We start from the raw sequence: 26,750 nt of genomic DNA, 5'->3' as shown, positions 1-26,750 counted from the left end.
GGAAGGTAAAGGCAACCCCTTTTGAACAGGTTTTGCCAAGAAAACCCATGATAGATTTGCCTTAGAGTCGCCATAAATCGAAAATGACTTAAAGGCCTAACAACAGCAGCAGTGGTAGATAGGCTGGCCTATAGTGAAATAGAGTTTGCATGACAAAATGCAATGGGTTTCTGATTTCTGGATGCTGAGGGTGAACAGGACACAACGGTTATTACTACGTTATTACTACTAAGCTTACTGTTATATACTCTGTAGAATAATAACCTGTGCATTTTTATATTACAATATTTGGTTAAAAGATCAGCATGGCAAAGATACATATGTTTTGCAACATCATGAGTGGAGTTATGTGACAGACATGGAAATTGGTATTAGGCACAGAATTTAGCAGCTTGAAATTTTCAGGCTTTCTTTAATAGTAGCTGTGGAAGATAACCTTAAAATATGTGCAGAATGCTTAACATAAATTTCAGAAAATAACATCAGTGGACAATGACTTAGATATTTTCTTGCTTCATCTCACAACTGGTAGAGGAGGCATACATTATTTGTGCAAAATGAACAAATAGGTTTTACTGTATTTGCATATACGCTGGAAAAGACATCTGCCTGCATGTGTAAAATTAAAGCTAGATATATACTGGTGGTGTGACTGTATAGGTATACTGTATAGGACTTGAACATTCATACAAGAGCATTCATTGTCTGATCTCTAAAGTACAAAAGTTGAAGAAGGAAGTGTTCCGAATGCATTGATTTTCAAGTATTTATTTGTAATCATTTTGTTACAGATGACATGAGACACTTACTAGTAAAAAAGTTTAAGAAATGAAAATCACCATTTGTTCTTAACAAAGTTAACAATGAACTAATACTTAACCTCCGTAGTTGATCTGATCTGAATATCCATCTGATTTTCTGCTGATGTTTTGGACAGCATAGTATAACTCTAGAAGGCACTAACTGTTGGCAAGAAAGCTGAAATTGTTGGAATCCTTTCTTTGGAAGTCAGGCAGTCATTTTGCCTATGTCAAACTTTTTGTTTGGTGTTTCACTTTTTTAAAAAAAATGAACATTAAATGTGATTTTAAAGGTTATGCAAATTTGTAATTTCAGTAAATGAACTAGAACTTATTTTTTTTGCTTTAGGCTTTCAGATAAACTTCTGTGAAAAAGCACAAAGTAAGCTACATGTTTTTATAGTATTTGCTATTTTATTTTATTTTTATATCATTCTTGGTACTGGGAATGTGTCCACTGTTGATCTAACTAACCAGCCATGCATTAATACATGGGCAGAGCTTCCATTTTACATCGTGCTTCCAAATTCTGATTCCATAGATCTGTAAATGGTACTTCAATGAACCTTTCCCTTCTTGGAAGATAAACTAGATATGTGTTTCCATAGCTTATAGCTAAATCGTAACAAAGGAGGGATGTTTGCACTTTTCCAAATAAAATGTAATGAAATAATTTCTGTTTGGCTTTAGGTATTATCTTGGACAACTTTCTGAAAAACTATTCATAAGTACTGAGATTATTCTTTCAGTGGTTTTATGTATTTCAGTTAGATTTCTTTCCCCTGCTTATCAAACTGCTTAAGAACAGTTTTATACTTGTTAGACCACCGCTTCAGTACTGTTTAGCTTTCTCGCAGTGGATTTCCATGATCTCTTGGATTCCTCTTACCTACTACTGGTGTCTGAGATGTACTGGAAATGCTGGCCAATAAAATATTGACCTCAGATACAGGAAGAACACATGTTCTTCTACTGAATCAGAGCTCCCACCTTGGAGCTGTAGTGTTTTAATTTTAACAACCCAGTATGTTTTCTATGTACTAAGTTTTATCTTTTCAAAGACTGAGTACATCCAGTGAAGCCCAGCTGTGCTTAAAGGTCAGAAAAACTTTTTGTTGGTGGATGTCAACCCATGTTTGGATGCTTAATGGAAGTTCTGCACAATTAATTTTTTCATTGTTTGATTCTCTTATGGCTTTCCTTTTTTATTGCTATGTTCACTATATCTTGCCTGCCATGCTTTAGTGGGAACTTTATTGGAGACCAAAACATAGCATTGCTAGCATTTTTTCTTTTACTGTGTAAATCTTGCATAGTTGCACATGTCCATCATGCATTAATTCAGATTGCATATATTCTCATTTTTATGTGAATAATGGATGTGTGAAGTTAATAAATATATGTATTAAACATAAACCTATTTAATTTCAAAATGATGAGTGGTTTTTAAGCTGACTGATGTGTCAGTAATGACTGTAAATTGTGTGGGGATTTTATGTCTGATACTCCCTAGGGTGTTGGTTGTGGCCAAGATGTGCAAAGCAGTTGGCTTGAGCCTACCACATCTTACCACTCAGCTTTTATAAAATCATAAATGTGTTTATCACTTGTAATCTGGTACTGTTGGTCCCATGGGAAATCACATTTTTAATCAATCATATATATATATTTAATAAATCAAAGGGAGAAAATAGCCCCCCCCCCAAAAAAAAAACCCCAACCTGAAAAGACCTAAGTGGTGGCTGAAAGAACTTGCATAGTCACATAGAGTGTTTTCCCTGTCAGCATATTCATTGTTGTACAGAACATTAGTGTTTTTTTTTATCTCTTGCCCCTGTTGTAGACAATGCTATTCCCATGGATGATGAAGTCTTAGTACTTAGCAATGTTGTCTGAGGACATAACAGATGTGAATGCTATTTATTTATATGGTTTAAAAAGCTGGTGGCAGTTGCTGGAATCTCAGATCCATGCTGTGGGAAGAGGGTAGGAGAATAAGAAGATGGGATTGGATCTGAGATAGAGGTTTGGGTATCCTTTTCACATATATTCCAGTCAGGTTTGATCTAAAACTACCCCCCCCAGCTGCTATTTATTTTCCTTTAAAAAGGTGATGAGAAGCCAGATGTCTATTTCAGCATTAACTTCTCTCTAGCAAATGCTTGAATGAAACAAGAGTTTCTGCTTCAGCCTCATTTTTCCTCTGGCTTTTTTGTTTTTACTATTGTTAGATTAGTTTATCTTACAATTCCCCAGTTCTTTCTACAAAAGCTCATGCTACCAACTTCTTTCTCTCAGTCTCAAAGGTGCTACAAGATCTCTTTTCATACAATCTCCAGTTTAATATTTAAGAGCTCTTTTTTTGAGGAGAGGGATAATCAAGCAGTTTCTTAAAGAAGATGTTCATAGTATTCCAAATCTTCCAGGAAGAATAGATGAAGACTAGGTAATATAGGCAGTAGTGAAGGTCTCAGTAGAAAATGTAATAGGATTAGCTGTAGATTACAGCTGATTTTACATATTTTATTTTTTAATGAATGGGGCTAATTAAAAACCCATATAAATAATTAACATCTCACCTCGCAGACTGCTTCTGTTTATGAAATTTTCTCTGCAGGGCAGGAAGTTTATTGAACTGATTTTAAGCGGAAAATAGTTCCATTTAAGTATGTTGTAGACATGTTTTTTAAAACTGGGAGCAGCCCTTATTTTTCTGGTGGTTTTAAACTTAAAGTTTAGCAGCATCTTTGCTCACAGAAAATATCCTCCTGGGACAAGAAGTGTATTGCTGGTTTCTCAGAAGGTCATTATTTGTGTATTATTGTAAAGGATAACTGATATTAAGCTTACCACTTATATCTTCACAACAAACTGTGTTAAAGAACCAAAAACTTAATTGCAAAATTTAGAGGAAGTATTAAATCAGTAAAGCTAAAACATATATAGAAGCATGTTCAAATTTGTCCACATTTGGTGGGGTAGGTAGACAGGATGCAGAACATTTTCCCAAACATCTTATTGGGTGCTCACAGGAGAGAACTAGTCCAGTCCTGGCCATTCTGCTAATTTTCTTTCTCTGTGGCTAGTCAAGTGTTTGTTGTGTCTTCATTTCCTGTACTCTTACAATATATCCACTTAACTTTAAGGAGAATAACCCAATCTTTTCAAGATGGCTTTTGGCTAGGGTTCCTTTTTATTCTTCTTGTATACAGTATATCATTTTTTAAAAACCCTGTCAGGCCCTTTTGAAAACAATGAGACTGTTCATGTGATGCCCATTCCCTGAGGTGAGTGTAGTGTGGTTGCTAGCGTATTGGACTAAGTCTGGGGAAATCCAGATTCTAGCCCCTGGTCAACCATGAAATTCATCAGATGTCATTGGGCTAGTCCTTGACTCTCATGCTCATCTTCCTCACATTTTATTTTTAGAGAATAAAATTTTGAGGTGGTGTAGCATTAATTTTTTGGAAGAAAAAAAGTGGAATATAAATAACAAAAAAAATCTGAGTATGATTGGGGCGGGCAGCTTCTGCTATCCCTGCCTATAACTATAACCATTATGCTCATATTGTCATGACACAAGGATGCTGCCATAAGTATAGTCTGCTTTGTATTTCTCTCATGGTGTTTATGGAGCTCGGTGAATTTGCAGCAATGAAAACTGTGTCACCTATGACCTAAACTCAGTTGTCCCCTATGTCCCTTCATTTTAAAGGCACTGAACCCAATCCATTCATTTATTCTTTCTTTTCACTGGCCTTTTTAAAAAAATGATGTTTAAAAAAGGATCACTCTTTCTTGTTTGGGACACATTTGATTTATACAAAACATACTGTTGGCAGCTTTTTGATAGTCCTCCCCTCTCCAGCTTCTATCCCCAAGCTTTTAGTAGAGAGATGGTGAGTAAAATCATAACCTGATCTCGGGGAATTGGAGAGGGCATTGATCTGATCAGAAATCTCCACTGAAGTGCAACTAGCAAGGAGTGTAGTTTAAATTGGGATGGAAATCATGTAGGTTGCAGATGTCATTGGAGTGAATCATTCCTCTGTTCCTCACCATTAGTTGTCCTACTAGGTGAAGGACCACATGTTTCCCGCCTGTGGCCCAAATCCATGTGGCAGTCCCAATCAGAGTAGACCCACTGAAAGTGTAGAGTTTAGATAAGTTCCATATTTGGTAACCAAGTCAATTCATCCATTTTAGTTGGGACTGGAAATGGGATTTAGATCTATGTTTCAATGAAAATATGGAGAGAATACAGTTTTCTCTAAGTCTGAAACAGTAGTGATTGATGAGCTTGATTTCCTAATCCTGCGTATTGGATTTTGGTGCCTATCTACTAGAACAGGAGTAGGAATCACAGCGTTCTCCATCTCTTGTTGGGCTGCAACTTCCAACATGTTTCACCATTAGTTATGTTGGTTAGAGCTGCTGGGACTTCCAGTCATGATTCCTGTCTTTAAGCTACAACTTGAGAAAGATGAGGAATTGGAGACTCTTCTTTTGAGGGGGGCAGATTCCAAGTTTTTGGTGTTAATTGTGTACCAAATCAGACATAGCTTTAGAGCAGTATGAATAAGAGGGAAGAGTAAGGGTTGCCACAGGATTTTCTATTTTCTCACTTGCATTGCTGACATGTGTTCAACTGTGAAAGTTAAAACTGTTTCTAAATTACACAAGGCTTCCATTAAATTGCCCCAAAGAATATTGGTAGTGTTTGTATGTTTGATGGGAGATATTCAAATGATGTGAAGACTATTTAATACCATAATTAATAGGTGTGTGATCCCCACAAAAGTAGGAAAACTGCAAATATAGGACATTGTTTTTGTTTTGTTTGTTTTTTTTACCTGAGAGAACACTTCTTTAGGCATATATAGGTTGGCGAATTGCATGAGAGGACCCAGAGATTCCTAACTAAGGAGAGCATACTAATGAATTCTGAACCATTAAAGGGAAACCAGCAAATGTGTTTGTATGTGGGATGATGGTGACTGCAGTAAGATTTAACATTGACATCAAAGCAGTCCCTGTTTTTTAAATGGGTAATGGGTGAGCTTAGTGCATGTGACCCCCTAAAAGTATCTTGAAATGAGGCTTATTTGTCAAATGTTACCATAATGGAGTGATGGCATTGAACTATTTAATGCTTGGCTAATGAGAGTGTTACTGTATTTCCTGGGGAAGAAAAAATGCAGTGCCAGAATCTAGATGAGAGTTATGGTCTCTGTGGTCCCAATTAAAAACAGAGCAGCTCATTTGATGTCCCTCCTATTGCATACGTTTGGCTCGTAGTAACCAAGGATTAAGAAACCAAACCCAGCATGTTGTTTGTCCCATTTCCATAACCTTTCAGAGTTTAGGAAGCACAAATAATGTTAGGTTTGGGTAAAATATAGAGTTAGGAGCATTTTCCTTTTACAGTAATATTTTCATCTTCAGAACAGCATTAGATAATGTCTTAGAACCTTCATTAGATAATGTCTTAAAAGCTTCCCTGTTTTTATGAATAAATGTAGCCCAGGTTGTCCAAGTAGGTATCAGAGAATGTTCTAGTTTTGAAGGCATGAGATAGAGATCCTTCCTCCTGTCATTGTGAAATCATTTATGAAGCTTTGAGGCTGTTTCAAGTCAAAGCTAGCTAGTACTGTTTTTGAACCTTGCCCATCCAGATTTATTTTCATATGCTGTAGACCTCAGTTTTTAAATAAGCAGCTTTTGAATGTTGCAGAGTTCCCTTGACTTGGCCCTCTCTACTGCATTTTGATACCATCCTCTCTTTTCTATTGCAAGAGATGATGGGGAAGATGAACCTTTGCCTTTAGCAGTAGTCTGCTGGTTAGACTAGCAGCATGATGTTAAATTAATAAGGCTGTGCCAGGACCTATATTGGGAATCGACAGATGGCCCCTTGGGGTGGTGGGATGCCACCCCTTTCCTAGCTGGATCGGGGCCGCAGCAACCTCACACCGCAGCCTCGAAAGGGTGCCATAGCTGTGACAGCGCAACTATATGGTGCTCCTACAGTGCTGCGTCATTTGGATGCAGTGCTGGAGGAGCGCCATGATGCTGCACGCCATGTTGAGCGGTTGGTGGCATCATGGTGCCCTGGGGGCAGAGTCAGGGTGTGTATCATCTGGATGCGATGCCCCGACTCTGCCCACAGGCCAGCTTTCAGGCCGGTCGTTTTAGAGTCATTGTGAGATTGACTGCTCTGTATTTCTCAATGTAAGTGAAAACTTTGTCTTAACAATACATATAATAAGAAGTGGAATAGGATTGCAATGCTGTAAAAAGTAAATTACTTTTTTTGTCATTTTCAAAATGCTTGCTGTTTAGGTTAATTTGAATCACCAATTGGTTGTTTGGCTGTTTTCTTGCACAATTTGATTTGAAATGCTGGGCCTGGAAGCTATACAGTGCAATCCTATGCATGTCTGCTCAGAGTAAATTATACTAGATTCAGTAGAGTGTACTCCCAGGTAAATAAGTATAGGATTGCTGCCTATATCTAGCAAGCAGACGTCTGAAGTGGCCATTTGATTAATGGCAGCATGTCAGTAAATTATTCCCTTCCTCATTGTATTTCTAGAGGTGAAAGCAAGCACTCAAGTTTTACAGAGCAGTTTAAACTAATCTGTTTTATGTTGTAACCTTAATCCCTATTGTCTGAAAAGTGATGGGATGCATAAAGGTTTTCTCATTGGGCATAAATACAGAAAGGATCCAAACCAGAAGGGAAGTTTAGGCCATAGGCCTAAACCCACCTATTTGAAATTTAATTCACTTCCAAGTAGTCAAAGTGCTTTTTGTTTTAATGTGGTGGATGTCAACCATCTCTGTTAAATCACAGGAATGTAAGCAAACTGTTTTGAAACATCAGTCCATTCTAAAATGAAAGTACATTTACTTCAGTTAGAGTTGAAGTTGTTTTGAGAATTAATATTGAGTTAGGTTGGCAATTTTCATCCCTTTCATCACTGTGTTAAAGTAAGTCAAATTGAATCTAAACCAGGGGTAGGCAACCCTTTTGAGCCGGGGGCCGGGTTGCTGTCCCTCAGACAACTGGGGGGCCGAAGCCAAAAAATAAATAATTAAATATTTTTTTAAAAAATTAAATAAATAAATAAACTGGGACAAATGTAGGACAAAATTTCCAAAGGGAGGGCACTTTTTAAATAAAAAATGGAGGACATGTGAAAAAAATTGCTGATTTTTAAAAAAATGTTAAGATAAATGCATGTTTCTGAGGCTTCTATAGACAATTGCCCCACCATGCCCCTCGCGTGAGACGCCAAAGGCCCTGGCGGCAATCGGCAGCAGGACCGGGCTGGGGCCGGTCCCAAGGCCTTGCCGGGCCGCATCCGGCCCGCGGGCCGCAGGTTGCCTACCCCTGATCTAAACATTCTCTTTTTAAATGAAAATGTATACTGTATTTATTTTGTAATATTAGAATAGATTTTTTTGTTAGACACATTTATTTTGCACTGAAGTTTACTAAGTGTTATGTGTGTGTATTTTGGAACCTCATTATACCTCCTTTATTTGTCAGAGTCAGCCCTCCTGCTCCTCTGACCTGAAAACTAAGTGCTAGGGCTGAAAAGTATGGGAGACAGATTTATCCTCATCTGTTTAGGATTTAAAGGTTGACACCAACACTTTGAACTCAATGCAAGTAACTGACTGACAACCAGTGTAGAGAAAAAATCCTTCACATGTGCAAGATCACACTTCCCTCTAGTAAGCAGCAATGAGACGAATGTCTCTTTTGCCTGAAGTCTTGACAAGATTTCATAACCTGATTGTATATCATATTGGCAATCTAAGATGTAGCCAAAGCTCATTTCTTACCTATACACACACACACACACACACACACACACACACACTGCATCGAACAGTTCACTGGATCGGACCAATGATATCTATGCATCTACACATGCATACACCCTTATGGTAGCCAATAAGTGAGAAATTCATTGCTCTTAGCTCCCAACTTTCATGTGATCTTTTTGTGTAGTAAGGTTGAGGGCCCAAGTACAAGTTGTTTTTGTACCCCATAGGGCTCCCAAATTTAGTGAGGACAATTTTGAAACAGGAAATTGTCTTCAAATATATCTAAATGCTCTTTAGAAGGTGTAGTGGGCAATTTGTCCCCTCTGGACTATTTAGATCCAGGAAAAGCACCTTCCATCTTTATTATTATTATTATTATTTTGAACAGGAATAATGCAACCTCTGAGTTCCTTTCTGTTGGAGAAGGGCTCTGCTGGGTCTTTAATGACCCAGAGAAGGTCAGAAGCAGGGCAATCCCTCCGCTACACACACACACACACACACTTTAGGACAGGGGTGTACAAAGTACTGTATAGTCCATGAGCCACATGCAGCCCCCATGGCCACTTTTGTGGTCCCCAAGGTCCTCCAAGAGGGAAACAATTGCTCTCAAATGTCCCCAGAAATCCTTTAGGAAGGACTTTTCCATCACATTTGGTGGGCTCCTGGGTCCCACTCATATTCCAAGTATGGTAAAAAAAAAATGCAAAATTTCTTTTGCTCCCAGATGCAAAAGATTGTAAGTGGCATTTCCATCCTATATTGGAGCCAAACTGGCCCAGTTTAGACCCAAGAGAGGTCTTTTTTGAAACAGGAAATGAGTTCTGATCAATTCCTGTTGTTAAAAAAGAGGCCTAGGAAGCCCCTAAAACATAGTGAACCCCCCTTGTCCCCTAGATAACATTTGGGGACAAAAATCATATTCTTTGCTGAAGAAGTTGTGGGGTGTATGTGTGTGGCCCCTTAACCTTCCACAGTTGCCCACCCCTATTGTGGGCAGCATTTAAGAGAGAGAAAAGTTAGTATGTTTTTCTTGAGGATGTGGTGGGATGCAGCTATCCAAGGTCTCTTTTGGGCACAGTACAGTTAAAAAAAACCTGTTTCAGGTGCTGACTAGCTTTATTTAGTTGGGTATTAAATATAGGACCTTATCCTTTGGCTTTTTTAGTGATGTTGTGGTTGTTATCATAATAGAAAATATTCACTGCTTTGATGAAACGTTCTTACATATTGTGGGGAAAGAGTTTACTTTTTTCCTTGGTTTATTCCAAATATTCTTAATGCAGTAATCTGTGTTCTCTTGCCGACAAGAGTTTCTTTTTGTGTTTGTGTTTCTCTCAGGTAAGCGCAGAGCACTGAAGCTGAATTTTGCAAACCCACCTTTCAAATCTACAGCACGATTTACTTTGAACCCTGGAGTTCCTTTTCAGAATCCACACATGTGAGTATAAAGGTAGAAGTTTCATCAGCTGGATGGAACCATTCTGAGCTATGAAAATAAAAGATTGTGGAGAGTTGGAAAGTGGGAGTAATCTGTGCTAAGAGACATAGCGAGTTCCATTTACACATATACTTTTGGAAGTTTGAACAATAATAAATTATTTTACCCACAGTCTTTGAGACTATTGCTTTGAACTGTACATAAAAAGTCATGTCACTTGCTGGTAAATTACCTCCTTATAGCTAATCCAGTCACTGATTATGCTGATGGCTACTTGCTACTTTTCAACTTGGCAAAGTTCTTGTCTCTTCATATTCTTAGTCCTAAAATTGAGAAGAGTCTTTTAAAAATCAAAAAGACAAAACGCAAGGTGCATGAAATTACTAGAACGTGGTAAGTTTCCCAGAAAGAGTGCTTTATATGGGTTTATATATAGATGCAGTATTATTTAGAGTATGATGAAACCGGACATTTAACATAACACAATGCTTCTTGAAATCTAAGCCTTGTGTCCTCAGATCCACCAATCTGGGATTGATGGGTGACCACTCAGGCTCCAAGTGTAGTAAAATTATCAGCTCTTCATATTCTCTGGTAAGATTTCAGACATCTAGATCCTGAACAGTTTTTCCAGGCTATTGGACTTCAGTTGGAATTGCCTTGTATTGTCCAATATATTGTTCCTTTGCTTTGTTGTATATGTTACTGCTTGCTCGTGAAGCTTAGAGCTCTCTTTCATGCAAATATATCCATTTTATTCCTTCATTTTGAAATTTCTTCTCTGCTTTGATTCTATATCTAGTCACGTAATTATTGCAGGCTATAGGAAAAGATTCCTGATGTTTTTACATCTGAAAGCTAGAACGTATGTATTCTGAAAGCTACAGAATGTGGCCCTCTCAAACAGATGTTATTATAAAATGTCAAGCTTCTCATCCAAAGAGATTTGTCCCGGTGTTCTGCCATCTTAGTACCACATTCCATAAAATGCCCTATGATTTTTCAGGACTCAGGATATTAGTTTCCATATTAGAATGTCTCAGATCAAGTCTTTTCACACTAGTTTCTCACTTCCTTTCTTTCTTCAATAGTTTTTCATTGCTTTTTTCCTTCAAGCTTTCCTTTTTGATGGGTTTTCCCTTTACAAGAGACCTGTTCTGGGTCAAATAGCCCATCACCTACTTGTAGTGGCTTTCTTTTGTAGTGCCATTTTTCATCCAATGAATTTCTGAATTGGAATTTTTCTGGACAGCAATTTTTGTAAGTGGTAATAGATTAAACTCTTGCTTCAAATAAAAAACCCTCCAATTTCAGTCAGAGCAAGTTACTGACAGTATTGCTTTGAGCTCAAGAATATTTTGATGCCGTATATTTGTGGAAGACAAAAAAAAATGTTTTTCTGTGCATATGAGCTTTCCAAAACTATTGTGAATTTTGGATTATTCTAGGCCAAGCATTGGTTAGTGCAGAAGATAAACATATTCTTTATATGAAACTGAGAATTCTGTGGCAAAAATACAGAAGAAGCATTCCTTTTAAGAATAAATCTAGACTGTAGTCTCTGAGAATAATCTTGTTTGCATTGTGTCTGATGCATTGAATAATAATTTAGAAATCAGGGAGACTAGTTTTATTCATTTCAACCTCTTTTCTGGAATAATTTCTTTGGGGGAGTTTAAATTACAGCCCTATATGGCCTTATCTGGAGATAAGCCCCAGTAGACACATTGGGACTTTCTTATTATTATTCATGTACAGAACTCCGCTGAAGTTTTCAAAGGTAAAGACCTTTGACATGTCATATATCTCAGATTCATTCTTCCTTCAGATTAGATTCCATGAGTAGATATATTAATGGATAACAATTACATCTAAAAATAATTTTCACATCCTTTTGAAACACTTTTATCTAAAACAGGTTAACATTATCCTCATATCCTTTCATCCATGGCATTTTTTAGTTACTCTACTACCTTCTATGGAAGTCCAAATCTAATAGCACAGAGAGAATTTATTGTGATTAAATAAAATCCTGCTTGTGATCTCTTTTCTTTTTTTATAGTTGGCTGCTAGCATTGATTTTAAATGCAACCTAAGTACACCTGTGTTGACAGATTTTTTGATACAGTTTGTTGTTCTATTCGTCCAGGTGGCAAGTTCAGATAATTTCTCCTGTAAGGTTAGGCCTTTGGGTTTTGGATGCAGTGTTTTGGAGGCTTTACCTTACAGTTTTCCTTCTAACCTTTTGAAATTTATGGGCAGTTTGATCAGTGTTTGTGTCCATGATGGTAATGTAAGAGGATTTAGTTAGTGATGTGTTACTGCCCACAAAAATTAATTGCCTATTAGGTATATTTTGTTTGGTTGACAGGCTGATCAGGGACTGGTTAGGCTGCAGTGATGAATTTTGCAGGTAAGAAACCATGGCTTTTATTACATGCAGGATGAGAAAAGGATGTCTCTTCTTTAAAACAATTTATTCTTCTGCATCTATGAAGGAGCATACAAAAGCATAGAGTTAGGTCATGTGGTTTCTAAAGGGAAGAAATAAATAAAAATGTGCTTGTTGGATGTTCTGTTTGGAAGGAAGATCCTATTTTAGCATTATTGTACATTGCTTTTTGTGGAACTTGTGCTCTGTCTGTTACTTTCTTCAAGAGAAGGATGCCTGGCTTGAATAGCACCTGGATGTGATAGTTTCGTCTGAACTTTCCTGCCAGTATACCTCTAAGATAGAATGTATTCTTTTTCTGCCTGTCATCTTGATAACTAGTAAGAGAGGATTTTTAAAATTTGTAGTATAGATGTTGTTTTATATATTGTCCTTGTGATTAAAAATAGTAAAACATAATGCAGTCTTTCAGTGGTGAGGCTCATGCCGCCCTCCAGGTGGGGCTGAATTGCAGTTCCCATCAGTCTGAACCAGCATAGCCAGTGGTGAGGAATTTCTAGGCACTGTAGTTCAGCAACATCTGGACAGCAGCATGGTTTCCATTCAACTGTCTATTTTTATTAGTCCTAGAATTCTAATTTGACAAATACAAGAAGTATTTTTTTTGGAAAACAAAAGTTGAGTAGTTATTCTGATCTTGGTGATTTAGCCAAAACATGCTTGTAGGTCAGCTTGATTTTTTCTCCTGAACACTTGCATTGGATGTCAACATATAATTGTTTTTGGATTGATAGATTGCCCAGTTTGTGATCTGTAAACTTTTGCATTGGTTGTTTCACCATGGATGCTACATCAATTGTCTAGACTCTAAAGTTTCACTTTTGCACATATTGTTACACTGTGTGCTATTCTCTCATCTTTTGTGCTTCTGGGCTGCCTTCAGATTGGTTTTTGGATATAGAGATAGAACTAAGGGCCAGATTTTTATACAGATTGCTAACAGATTATTCTGAAAGCTTGTGGAGGTTTCAGATCAATACACACTTTTCTTTGTGCAGGAATTTGTTTAAAAATTGATGTTAAAAAGTAGAATTTGTACAATGACATGTACAGCATCTGATAGCTGACTGAAAGAACAGTAATGCCATAAAACTCAAGTATTCATCTTCTCTTCCACCCCTCACCCCCCTGCACCATTACAGTGTTGTTGGAACTGTCAAAGGCTCCTATAGTGAATCATGGGCAGTCTAGAACTACAGTTGTCTCACCATATTCGCTAGGGTTAGGGGAACAAGACCCCCATGAATATGGAAAAACCATATGGAAAAACAAATAACAAAAACACTGTTTTTACCTGAGAGGACACCTCTCTAGGAATCTCTAGGTCCTCCAGTGCAACTCTGTGGTCAATGTCCAACATACACTGACCATAGAATGGCACTGGAGTAGCTACAAATGGTCTTTCAGTGCAACTTTTAGTTAAAGTTGATCACAGAGTTGCACTGGAGGACCTAGACAGCCCTAGAGAGAACATATTAATGAAATCTGTGAATAATCAAATCCGCAAATATCAAAGCCACAAATATGGAGGGATGACTGTATTACTTGACACATTTTTGCTCTTCAGTGGATGAATATTTGACATTTCTGTGCTGCCAGTTTCCTAATATGCGGCATCTGAGGAAGTCGACTTAAGTCTACAAAAGCTTATGTTATCAGTTTCTTACTCTCAGGCAGCATCCACACTGCAGAAATAATCCAGGTTGATACCACTTTAACTGCCATTATTGGATGCTATGGAATTCTGGGAACTGTAGTTTTGTGAGACATTTAGCCGCCTCTGTCAGAGAGCTCTGATGCCATGACAAACTGTAATTCTTAGGATTCTATATCATTGAGCCATGGCAGTTAAGATGGTGTCAACCTAGGTTATTTCTGCAGTGCAGTCTTGAATATGCTACAAGATCCCTTTTCATACTGATCCAGACTAACAGCTATGTCTTTGAATTGCTGCCAGATAGTAACGGATTAGGATTAAGGGTCTTGGCTCCAGGATAAGGTCACAAATGGGAACTGTAACCCATTTCCACACAGTGACAAGCATGCTTGTTCCCTGCTGCATCATAGAATAATAGAATTATAGAGTTGCTGTGTTGTGCAATGGCTGCTAAAGAGCCAGAAGAATATGTACATAGCTTTTATTGAAAGTGAGGTGGAGTTTCCCCAGGTTGGTCCTCATCTACAGTATATACTGGTCTATAAATATAAAAATGTATGCCCAAAAATTGACCCCAAAATTCCAGGTCGTCTTATTTACAGGTCAGTATGGTAATGTGATAGCAACTCTTTCAGATTTCCCCATGCAGTTTCTTTCTGTCCTGAGCCAAGCAGAAAGAGTCCTGGGTGATTAATTGCTATTAAACAAACAAACAGAGTCTCTGTCCTGCCCCGCTGGCCGCTGCTATCTGAGGAATGAAGGCTGAAACCAAAGTTGAAATGCTAAAGCAAAAAGCCTGTTGTTGCATGCACACATATACACACACTGAAGGAGCCTCCAAGTTTTATCCTTGACGTATCCACGGGTCATGGCAAAATCCATAATTTTGGCCCCCAAACCTGCCCTCGACTTACACATGAGGTCGACTTATAGTTGAGTATATACGGTAATTACTGGGTTCATCTACCGCACAGCATATTGTAGCAGTCATTAGTTCACAGAATTGGACACATCTCTTCAAAACAAGTGGCACTTCAAATGCAAACAAACATTCAAACAGAGTAGCATTTTGTTGCATTTATGTTTGATCAAAAAGAATTATATTCAGATCTTGAACACCAACAATTCAATATTCCTATTCTGTATTTCCTTTTTTTCTTGCTTAGTGCTGTAAAACTGACAGCAGTGTGGGGGGAAAAAGGGATGTGGCTGGAAAGCTTAGAACTTGGATTTGGAAATGATCCCAACATTCACCTTTTCTTCTTGTGTAAAAAATCATTCGCTTCTCTTCAGAAACAAGAATTATTGAAAACATCCAGGTGTAAGAGATACCTTTTATAGAATGATATGCCCTGACATTGAATGTTTGTCTTCCTAAGATGAGTGTTAGCTTTGGCCACCCTAAACTAGTTTTAAAGGATTCACTAGAGGGGTAAGCTTCAGACCTGGATGGAAATTAACTGATATCTTGACTGTGAAGATTGTGGAACAGTAGAAGAATTCCCAAACAATTGGCATTGTCTTAGATAAAACCAAAAAAAGGAAACACTGCTGCCATTAAGGTGTGTTCATTGGACACAGAATTAATCATGGGATGTGCCTGTTCTTGGCTTTCTGCATCTAGAATTGATGAGATAGTATTAGATTGTTAGCTGTCTGTCTTGTAGCTATTTTCTGTCTTCAGAGTCTCTGTGCTCTCCCACTTATGGTTCCTGTATAGGACAGTTGCAGACCATTCTGGAACTTTAGCCAAACAGCTGGTATTCATGTCCTCTTCCCTTGAGCAGAGGTTTGAAATTAACTTTATGTACATAAGGATTGGAACAAACACCTTCCCACTCTGGATTCCCCCCCCCCCCCCTTTTGACTGAGAGTCAGAATTGAGGAGTGAAATGCAATCTTCCATTACACTTTGTTCAGGTGGTATGGATATTACCAGTCAATATCTGCTTAGATAGAACTAATCACAGGAAAATTTCAGAATTCTGAAATTACTGTATTGATGTAATGCTTATGACCATGGCAGATAATATAGTTCATTGTATTTCACACTATAGCTGAAATGAGAGTAGATAGTCAAGATGAGGACAGATAACAAGAAGGATTATAGTATACGACTGGTAATTTTATCTCCATTGTCATATATAAACATTCTTACCATTTCACACTTCAGAAGAGTGCCTTGAAAATACATGCTGCTTTTGGCAGTATACTCTGACACTTGATTGGATCATTAAGTGTCTGTCTTTATCCATTACATTGTCTTAAGGTTTATATGTACAGAATACCTTCAGCAGTGAGTTATTTATTCATCTTGCTTTTTATATTTGCCAGGAAGTCATTTATCCCATATTTACACATTCCTGTTAGAGCTCTTGACCTGACTGAGAAATCAGGTGAACTTTCTCTCCTCTTCTTACTCATGAGTGTTTAGTTGGATATTTAGTTATTTACTGAAATAATTTTAAAAAATTGCTAAGCAGCAGAAAGAGAACCAACATGACAGATATTACTCTATGCTTGGTTAGTAGGGGACCCAGTAGATTTTGGTATGTCGTTTTCATGAGCATATTGTCTTGACATTTAGTTTATATTTGTGTAAACATATTTTTCCCATGACTTCTATCCTGTATTAAAGAAATAGTTTTCTCAAAGTTAGAGTAGGACATTTCTTACCTGGAAATATTTGTGGAAAGTTCGGATCCAGAAAATCTTACTTGTTCTTTAAGTAATTGAAGAATCGATAGTGAAAGCTAGGTCATAGCTCTTACAGTTATTCAGAGAAGGGCTCAATTTACTGTACCCTAAAAAAATCAGGTAGTAACCTACCACTCCTGATTGGTGGATCCAAGACACAAGCAGTAGTTTTCAGGTAAGAAATTTTCCTTTTTCAAAACAACAGTGTGAAACACTATGGTTGTAAAAATGTAGTAATTTGTGCTGTGGAGGACTCTTTCATGTTTTATTCATTTTAATTAACAATTTAATCACAGGTAATTCATACAATAAAGAATGCAGTTGAAATTAACATTCTTCCTAAATAAGTTCTACTGGAATTAAGTCCTATATATTTTAGCTGGGTTTAATTCTAAGAAAGTTTGCTTCAGATTGTAGCCTTCCACCAATTTCATGTAACATGTTGACTTAGTAACAATAATGTTTAAGAAGGCTTCAGCATTAACTTCTGCAATGTATTTTCTATATATTCTACACCAAGAAATGCTACAGACTAACCCACAGCAAGGAAGTGGCACATTTTGCCAGTTTTCAAAAAGGCAGTTTGTGTTCTCAATTACTATGTGTGTATGTGTTACTGTGTTATGTGATAACAGCATTGTGTTTTCCTGTCATTTTTACAACTCTTTTCCTGGCTGAAGTGATACTCAAGCAACAATGGGTAGTAATCACATTGCCCCGTTCACTTTCAAAAGGAGAGAAGCGGAGATGATCGTGAAACTTTCCAGCAGGCTACAGTAAGCGTAAACTGTCTGTTAGCCCCATTGTCAGATATTTGCATAAAAGCCTCCCCAAGCCATCACCATAATTATAATAATTTGCAGGAAATTTATCATAGCATAAGTAAATATGATTATTAACATGATTAAATATTTTCAATAAATATGTTTATATTTCCTTATTTCTTGCATGATGAAATGTTATGGTTGTGTTCATATCTGCAATTCCAAGATAGTTTATCTATAGACTGCCATTGGCACTAGAAAGCAAATTGTTTTATTTTTTTTAAAAAATACTTGTATTGTCATTCTCAGGATGGTTTGATGTTAACTTGCAACTTTATAAAAAAATTGGCTCATAATAGGGAAAATGCTGACATAGTCATATTGCAGAAGGTATTCCAAACACCTTCATCTTGGAAAATCTGTCCTGTTTCAGGGTGAAGCAGTAGTCATACTTAAAAATAGAGTTTTCCATGTAAAGTGGGATGAGTGCTGGCAAAGTTTTCTGTAAGCATGGAAGTAGAAAAGAAGAATTCCGAGATAGAACTGAAAATCCCCAAAGCCCTCATTCATGTTTATAAAACAGGACCTGGTTAGCCAGGTGTAGTGCTTCCCAATTCCTGCCTAAATCATTTAAAAATTAACACAAAGGTGTGATCTAGCACAGTCTTCCATAGGTGTATCTCTTTTATACAGCGTTGTGTGTTATTCTGTATGGCAAAAATTGTTACAGTATGTTTGTTACTGTATGGTTACACACAGCACAGGCCCATTCATACTACACAACTACAATGCTATGATTCTGCTTTAGCCAGAATCCTGAGGTTTGTAATATGTGGAGGCACCATAAGAATGAACCATGGCAATTACATCTTAACACTATAACTGTGTGGTATTAAAATCAAACAGATCCCCTTCCCCTCTAATTACTCCCATATATGACACATATACAGTTGGCCCTCAACTTTGGCGGGGGTTAGGTTCCAGCCTCGTGAAAGTGGAAAAACTGCTGATTTAGGCCTGTAATGTTTTTTACCTGAGGGAACACATTTCTAGGCATCTGTATGTTCTATAGCAGAAGCATACCATAGAATAGTGTTGCAGGACCTACAAATCCCTACAGAAGTTTTCTCTCTAGGCATCTGTAGATCTTCCAGCGTAACTATGATCAGCTTCTGTTGGAAAATCTACTGAGTGACTTTCAGAGGATAGTAATGACAACCCCACTCTGAAGAAACTTGGCAAGAAAACCCTGTGATAGGTTCACCTTAGGGTCACCATAAGTCGGAAGTGATGTGGCAGCACATAACAACAAACAATAGATACATTTAAATTTAACAATATCTCTTAGTGAAAATTGTGCCTTCAAAAGGGTGCAAGTTTATTAAGCTTTATTTTTAATGCTGTACTCTAGATGTGACATTGATCTCCAGAATGGAAGCTTGTAACTTCCTTAGGATAGAAATAATCTTGAAGATAATAATTCTTTTTTTAAATTTATTAAGCTAGCTCTACAAACTCATTTAAAAAGTAGATCATCCTATTTAAGATATTCTTTTGAACATAGATCAAGAGTGGGCAACTGTAGAAGGCTAGGGCGCTAGCCCCAGGACACCTCGGAGATGTGGGGGGGAAAAACACCTCCAAATGCTTCTGGCATCATGGGAGATTTCCCACCATGTTTTGGTTTTCAAAAAAGGGCTTGCTTGGGCCTACATTGGCCCAGAGGGCTGCAAAATGAGGTGGAAATGCACATTATATGGTCTCCAGTGGATTTTTTGGAGCTTTTCTGTGTGTGTGTGTGCATGTGCAAAAAATGTTTTTAACTTTTGGGGGAGCAGGGGGATGTCATCCACACCCCTAAAGTGCATATAGAGATGTTGTGGGGGGAAAAATGTATCTCCTGGAGGCCATAAAAATGCAGCTCATGGTCTGCACTTTGCCTTCCTGCTTTACATGTTATCCATGTGATAGCTGGACAGTAATGCCACAGTGCCAGTGGCATCAAATATGGCACTGGGCACTCCCCCTGGAGCAGTGTTGATGTCTTCAAGAAGGAAGCCAGTCTTTGAGCTACTCATATGTAACATTTCTCCCTGCAAAAATGCTAACTTGTGAATGTCCAGGGATGGAATCAGTGGTGTGCGGTATGCCAAGGTCATAATACCAGCCCAATCCTTGGTTATTGTATAGACTAGAGTATATACGATATCCTATAAAATTACCATGATACATACAGTCATCCCTCCATATATATGGATTTTTTATCCATGGATTCCAGCATCCATGGCTCGAAAATATTTAAAAAATATATAAATTCCAAAAAGCAAACACTGAGTTTGCCTTTTTATGTAAAGGACACCATTTTATGTGTCATTTTATTTAATGGAACTTGAGCTCCATGGATTTTAGTATCCATGGGAGTCCTGGAACAAACCCCCAGTGGATACCAAGGGCCCATTGTATTAACATGGTTCACTAGTTAGTCATATGATTAATATGTGAACAGGCCTTTCTTTCATTCATTTCTTAATTTTTGACTTCAAGATTGGAAGTGGTATATAGTGTGTTCAATACTTGTGATATTTGACTTCTTTTGTGTTGACACTCAGATAGATCTGTCTTGCAGCTTTTCTGCACGAGTCTGAAGTATCCATATAATTAAATGTCATCTGCCAGCATAACTGTCATATGTAATATGCTGGTATTGAAAAAGTGGTCAGTCAAAAAATGTGAAAGCCAGACCAAGACACAAATAAACAGCATTATATAGTTTATTATCTTTGCTTCAGAGGGCAAGCATCTTACTTATTTTCCTGCTGAGAAGCAAACCTTGGCTTTTACATGTTGATGGTCTCGCTCCTGTTAAATTGTTTTTGCAGCGTTTTGATTGCTGGATCATTTCCAGCTCTTTCTTCTCTCGCTGTAACATGTGGCAAAGATTTTTGTAGTGTAAGCTGTTGCAAGCAAGGCAGGATTCACTGAGTTTCATACTCAGCAGTACTATGTCTTTTTTTTTTAATAAAAAAAAACTGTCCTCTTACATTAATGGCCTTTAAAGTGTTATATTTTCTTGGATTTTATTAATTGTTTCCTTATTGTTTGCAAGGAGTACTGCCATAACTGTGTTATATACAGGTTTTGAGAGGGTTAGAAACCCAGAAGAAATTCAAGGGTTTCTTTTATTAAGTGTGACTTTGGAAGATTATTGTATTTAAAGTTGTTTTCCTCATCAGGCTTACTTCTCAGTGTTTACTTACAGTACCAACAAGATAATGTTGTATTATACTTCACAGCTTTCCATTATTCTGAAATCCACATCATTGTTCAGTTGCAGTTTATATCAGTCATAAATTTGAATTAGCTGTGTTTCTCATCTGTCAGTGCCTTAACACTCTAGGCTATATGTATTTTATTCGTGAGGAACACTTCTGCACTTCTGTTTTGACTTGTGACAGGGAAACAGGCAAGCAGTAATAGAAGGTCTTCTGATGTGAGCCAGCATGGCATAGTGATTTGAGTGTTGGACAGTGGCTTTGGAGAGCAGGGTTCAATTCCCAGCTTGACCATGAAACCCACTGGGTGACTTTGGAGAAGTCATATGCTCTCAGTCTCAGGGCAAGTCAATGGCAAACCTCCTCTGAACAAATCTTGTCATGGAAATCCCATGATAGGGTCGCCTTAGGGTCACCAAAAGTTGGAAATGACTAGAAGGCACACTTTCTGATGAAAGAATTTAAAAGGTCCTTTTTCTGAATTGACACAATGGTAGCTCTTTCTCACAATCACATTACTGTTACTCTGTGTGATCAGAGTTGGATTTTGCCCAAATGTGAGCAGCACCCTGAGGTTTTCAGCACTCCATCCCCCTAGATACATTTATTTTCTGTTGATCAATAGAACAGCCTGTTAAGATTTTAACATTCTTAGTCTCGGAGTGCCAAAGGTTAGGATTTACGCTGGGGCCTCAGACCTATCCAAATATAACCTATATTCAAGTTATATTTCAAGCTGAAAGTGGGTTATAAAACAAATAGTAATTAGAATACAACAGGAGCCAGTGCTTTTGATGTCCAGGTTCTAAGCTACCTAATGGTTTAAAGGCAAAGATAACCACTTTGAATTGAAAACAGAAGTGGACTAGAAGGGAATGCGTCTGTTGTAGAAGGATGTGTGCAGGGGACTGAAAACCAGTTGCAGTCAAAACTTTACCTGTAAAATGTTGAGCTTTCTCAGGTTTCTGGAAAATTTTCAAACAGAGCCCTGAATGGGACACATTGCATTTCTGGGGGACATGTCACTATGAGGAGCCCTCCTTCTTCTTTACATGGATACAGCTACTACACCAGCTGAAATGGGTAGAAAGCTGGCTTCATGAACATTCACGCACAGACTGGAAACTTGAGTTTTCAAAGGGAGTGTAACTCCATGCATGAATATTTGGTTCTTTCTTACTTGGTCACTGTTACTATTAATAATCATTTTACTAATGGTTTAATGTTGTCTGGATTTTCATTTGTCTCTAGCCAATGCATTACCAGCCTTACACTGATTCAGCACTTCAGTCACTCCAGTGGATTGAGATGGACAGCAGTGCTAAGCTCTGTTTGAAGCATTCCTAATGGTGTTTATTTAACACATTAGGAAGGGAGGACACTTTCTGTGTCCTCTTTGTCATTGCTTTCTCACATGAAAAACAACCTTGCTGAAGAGAAGAGATTCATCTACCTGTGGAGGCTTTAACATGAGCCAGAAACATGTTTTTTTCCCCCACACACTGACTCTTGTGGAGAGCTTCCGTGAATAGAGGCGTTTCGTCTTTAAACACATTATTTTTATGCAAGCAAAGTGGCAGCCAAGGGGGTGAGACTAGTATGCTTTCCTCCTCATATATTAGTAAGCACAATTTTAAAAACCTGATTAGGGCTTTAGAGTTTGATATCATCGACATTCTTGTGAATCCATGGGCCAAATCCTTGGATAATATTTCCCAATGATTTTTTTGGGAATGTTAATGCAGCTTGGAGGACAAGACAGAACCTTGTGGGACACAATAGATCTTTAGCCAAGGGATAGAGTACTTGACCTTAGTACCATATTCTGAAGCTACCCTTTAGCAAATATTGTATGCACTCCAAAAATACCAGTTCTCATTTGAGTGAGACAATCTAGAATGCTACTATGGCCGATGATGAAAGCCACAAGGAGGTTCAATAGACTCAACAGAAATGTATTTCCCCCGTGCAACTCTCAGTATAGATCAGAGGTGGGGAACCTATCCAGGTTCTGACGAATTATCATTCCTGTCATGCCTCACCACCAGCTAAGCTGAAGGAAGTTTTAGCCAGGCTCATGAGGGCTTGGTTGTAGCTCCTTCCCTTATTATGGTGAATCAGGGATCCCGCTTTTTGAGGGAAAAGAAAAGCATTTCTATTTGCCATCCTGACAGATTAGAATCTGTAGAGAATGGGAGCCCTAAGCCCTGAGTTTCTGCATGTTAATATAGTTTGTCAAGGTTGCTAGGTCACTATTGCAAACTGCATGTGTTGGAAAAATTCCGTGATTTTAACAAATTCAATAGAAGTCTAAAATTCTATTGGTCATGTAGCCTCTCATAAGGTAAATAACCAATCTCCATTCCTTGCTTACATAGCCCATTCTCCAGTTTCTTCATTTCTTGGGGAACAAAATATGCTATGTAACCTTTACAGTGTCAGCTTGTTCTTTTGGAGAAAATTTCCCTAGCTCCAAGATACACAAATAACAGAGATGTAAACAATAGAGAGCCAGTGTGCTGTAGTTGTTTGAGCGTTAGATCACAACTCTGGGACCAGAGTTTGAATCCCCACTCAGGCTTGGAAACCTACTGGGTGGCCTTGGAGAAGTCACACTCTCAGCCTTCTAGGAAGGCAGAGGCAAACCCATTCTGGACAAATCTTGGCAAGAAAACCCAGTGATTGTGTCACCTTGGTATCGCCATAGGTCGACAATGTCACAACGAGTGTTTTTAGATTAGCACATGTGAAGTGCATTTGAAGGCAGTCTACCAAAACTCACTGGCTGGATAAAGAGGGCATTAATAAGAGACCAATGCTAATTCTGAAGGAGCTGGAGTGAGCCACAGCTAAGAGGGGACAGAAATTATCCAAACTATCACACAGGTGCTCCACAAAGTTGGGCTTTTATGAAAGAATGATAAGAATAAAGCCGTCTGTGAAACAAACCCATATCAAATTTCTTTTTATCTCTTAAATCAGATTGTATGTTTTTAAAGTGAAGATTTAAATCATTCTAATACTGTTAATAGTTTCATTTCATTTTAATGTTCACTTTTTGCATGTTTTTAATTTTGTATTGTTCTTTTTTAAGTTATAAGTTGCCTTACAGCTTAAGTTCCAATTTTGGAAGTGAGGCAGGAGGAGATAACAATAACGGTGCCCATTTGAGCTTGCTAACATGCATGTGGGAGACACAGCAAACATGTAGGGAAAAATTCTCTGGTCTGATAATAATAATAATAATAATAATAATAATAATAATAATAATAGGTTTTATTTATATACCGCCCAATAAGACAAAAATTGGGTTGATTGACAATGTCACAACACACTATGTGTGGTGCAAAGTCAACAGTGCTCATTGCACTGGATAGTGAGAACACCATCCTCACCATGAAGCATGGTAGTGGTAGCATCATGTTGTGGGGATGCTTTTCCTCAGCAGGTGCTGAGAAAATATAGCAATAGCAAGTACCTTTTTATACCGCTTATCAGTGCACTTAAGCACTCCCTAAGCAGTTTACAAAGTGTAAGTCAGGGGTAGGCAACCTTTTTGAGCTGGGGGCCGGGTTGCTGTCCCTCAGACAACTGGGGGGCCGAAGCCAGGGGGTGGAGCTTCCACCTCCCGGGGGCGGGGCTTCATGCCGGGGGTGGAGCTTCCACCCCCAGGGGCCAGGCCACCTCCTCTTTGCCGGCCCCTGACGGGGCCCCAGGCACTGTCAGAGGCCGGGAAAGAGCCGTCGGGGACCGCCAGCGCTGGAGGCCTCCCCGTCTTTGCTGGCTACTGACGCCAGGGGCCCGCTGCCACCGTCGGAGCCCTCCTGGAGGGCCCCTGCGACGGCAACTGGCCTCCCAGGGGCCCACTGCCGCCGCTGGAGCCCTCCTGGAGGGCCCAAGGGATAGCAACTGGCCTCGCAGGGGCCCGCTGCTGCCACCGGAGCCCTCCTGGAGGGCCCCAGCGACGGCAACTGGCCTCCCGGGGCCCGCTGCCGCCACTGGAGCCCTCCTGGAGGGCCCCTGCGACGGCAACGGGCCTCCCAGGAGCCCGCTGCCGCCGTCGGAGCCCTCCTGGAGGCCCTAGCAATGGCAACGAGCCTCCCAGGGGCCTGCTGCCGCTGTCGGAGCCCTCCTGGAGGACCTCAGCAATGGCAACTGGCCTCCCAGGGGCCCGCTGCCAATGCTGGAGCCCTCCTGGAGGGCCCCAGCGAAGACAACGGGCCTCCCAGGGGCCCGCTGCCGCCGTCGGAGCCCTCCTGGAGGGCCCCAGCGAAGACAACGGGCCTCCCAGGGGCCCGCTGCCGCCGTCGGAGCCCTCCTGGAGGGCCCCAGCGACAGCAACGGGCCTCCCAGAGCTCCGATGTGGCTCCTGGAGCCCTGTTTCAGGGCTCTGGAGGCCGCAGCGGGCCTCTTAATGGGCGCCGCCATTTTGCCCTTCAAAATGGCCGCCGAAGCCGCCGAAATCAGCGGCAATTTCAGCGGCAGGAGGGACCAGGGGCGGCGGAAAGGCGCCCGCGGGCCGGAGGTTGCCGACCCCTGGTGTAAGTTAATTATCCTCAACAATCTGGGTACTCTTCAGAAGGATGCAAGCCTGAGTCGAGCTTGAGCCCTTTTGCTGGTACTGAACTCACAACCTTATGGTTTGTGAGTGAGTGGCTGCAGTACAGGCATTTAACTACTGCACCACCAGGGCTCCTTAGTCAGGATGAAGAGAAAGATGGAAGGAGTGAAATGCAGGGCAATTCTAGACAAAACTGTTTCAGTTTGCAGGGGGTCTAGGACTGTGGTTGAAGCTCACTTTCTAGTAGGACAATAATCCCAAATACAGTTAAGGTAACTCTGGTGTGGTTTCAAAACAATTATCTGATTATCTTAGAGTGTCCCAGTCAAAGCCCAGGCATCATTGATTGAAAATCTGTGGCAAGACTAGAAAATTGCTGTTCACCAACATTCTCTGTTCAACCTGCTAGACCACTTTTGCCATGAAAAATGGGCAAAAATTACAGGATCCAAATGCACAAAGCTGATAGAAACTATTATCCAAGATTCACAGCTGTAATTGTTGCCAATGCTATTTTTAACCAGTATTGATTCAGGACGTAGGCTAAATGCTTATTGAAAACAAAAATGCCAATTTATTTTTGTATACTTTATTCTTACACCATATTTTTTTTTTAAAAAATGATGTTGTACATAATAGTGTTGAGTATCATGTGTATACTCAAGTTATTTTGTTGAAATGTCAAAGGGGGAAGGTATTGTAGTTCCCACCATCTTTTAATGTTGTCTTTGTTTAAGGAAATCTCCCATGCAATACAGTCAGCCCTTCTTATCCATGGTTTTGAGCATCCGCAGAGGGCAAACCTGGAAGTTGTCCCCAATGGCAGCGTGCATGCAAGTGCGTCGCCATTGGCTACAAAAGTCCCTGGCCTCCCCTCCCCTTTCCCTCCCCTTTCCCTCCCTTTTTCCCTCCCTACTTACCTTCTTGATCGCTGCTGCTGCCTTGGCCTCCTGGTTGCTGCCACCACGGGAAGGCTGGGTGGTGGTGCAGGAGGCCAAGAGGCCAGCTGGCCCTCCGTGGTGGCGGCGGCGAGGAGGCCAAAGCCTAGCCTTGGCCTCTGCTGCCTCGCCCTCCTCACTGCCGCCACCTCTGCCTCGCCCTCCTCACTGCCGCCACCTCTGCTGGAGGCCTTGTGGCGGGCTGGAGGCCTCTTGGCCTCCAGCACCTTTTCCTCCCGGCCTTCTCACCACCGCCACAGGAAAGGCCGGGTGGTATTGGAGGCCAAGAGGCTTCCAGGCAGCCACCCAGCCCTTCCGTGGTAGCAGCG

The 26,750-nt window shown here is 39.7% G+C and overlaps 1 protein-coding gene across 7 annotated transcripts in view; it reads left to right on the top strand.

Moving 5' to 3' along the window:
- Nucleotides 1–26,750, top strand: part of MAP2K4 (mitogen-activated protein kinase kinase 4) — a 67,844-nt gene that overhangs the window by 10,062 nt on the left and 31,032 nt on the right. For 4 of the 7 annotated variants that reach the window (XM_089534517.1, XM_089534542.1, XM_089534551.1 and 1 more), the window contains 3 exons: nucleotides 1,150–1,182; nucleotides 9,981–10,080; nucleotides 17,567–17,662. In XM_089534517.1, the coding sequence (XP_089390643.1) occupies nucleotides 1,150–1,182; nucleotides 9,981–10,080; nucleotides 17,567–17,662 (229 nt within the window). The remainder of the gene's footprint in view (nucleotides 1–1,149; nucleotides 1,183–9,980; nucleotides 10,081–17,566; nucleotides 17,663–26,750) is intronic. The other 3 variants (XM_089534526.1, XM_089534570.1, XM_089534561.1) reach the window with 2 other exon arrangements.

This window comes from Sceloporus occidentalis, unplaced genomic scaffold (genome assembly GCF_023333645.1).
Source record: "Sceloporus occidentalis isolate IW3139 unplaced genomic scaffold, rSceOcc1.0.p SCAF_1, whole genome shotgun sequence".
Lineage (NCBI taxonomy): Eukaryota > Metazoa > Chordata > Lepidosauria > Squamata > Phrynosomatidae > Sceloporus > Sceloporus occidentalis.
The sequence above is the reverse complement of the archived record's forward strand: the minus strand, read 5'-3'. Positions and strand labels throughout refer to the sequence as shown.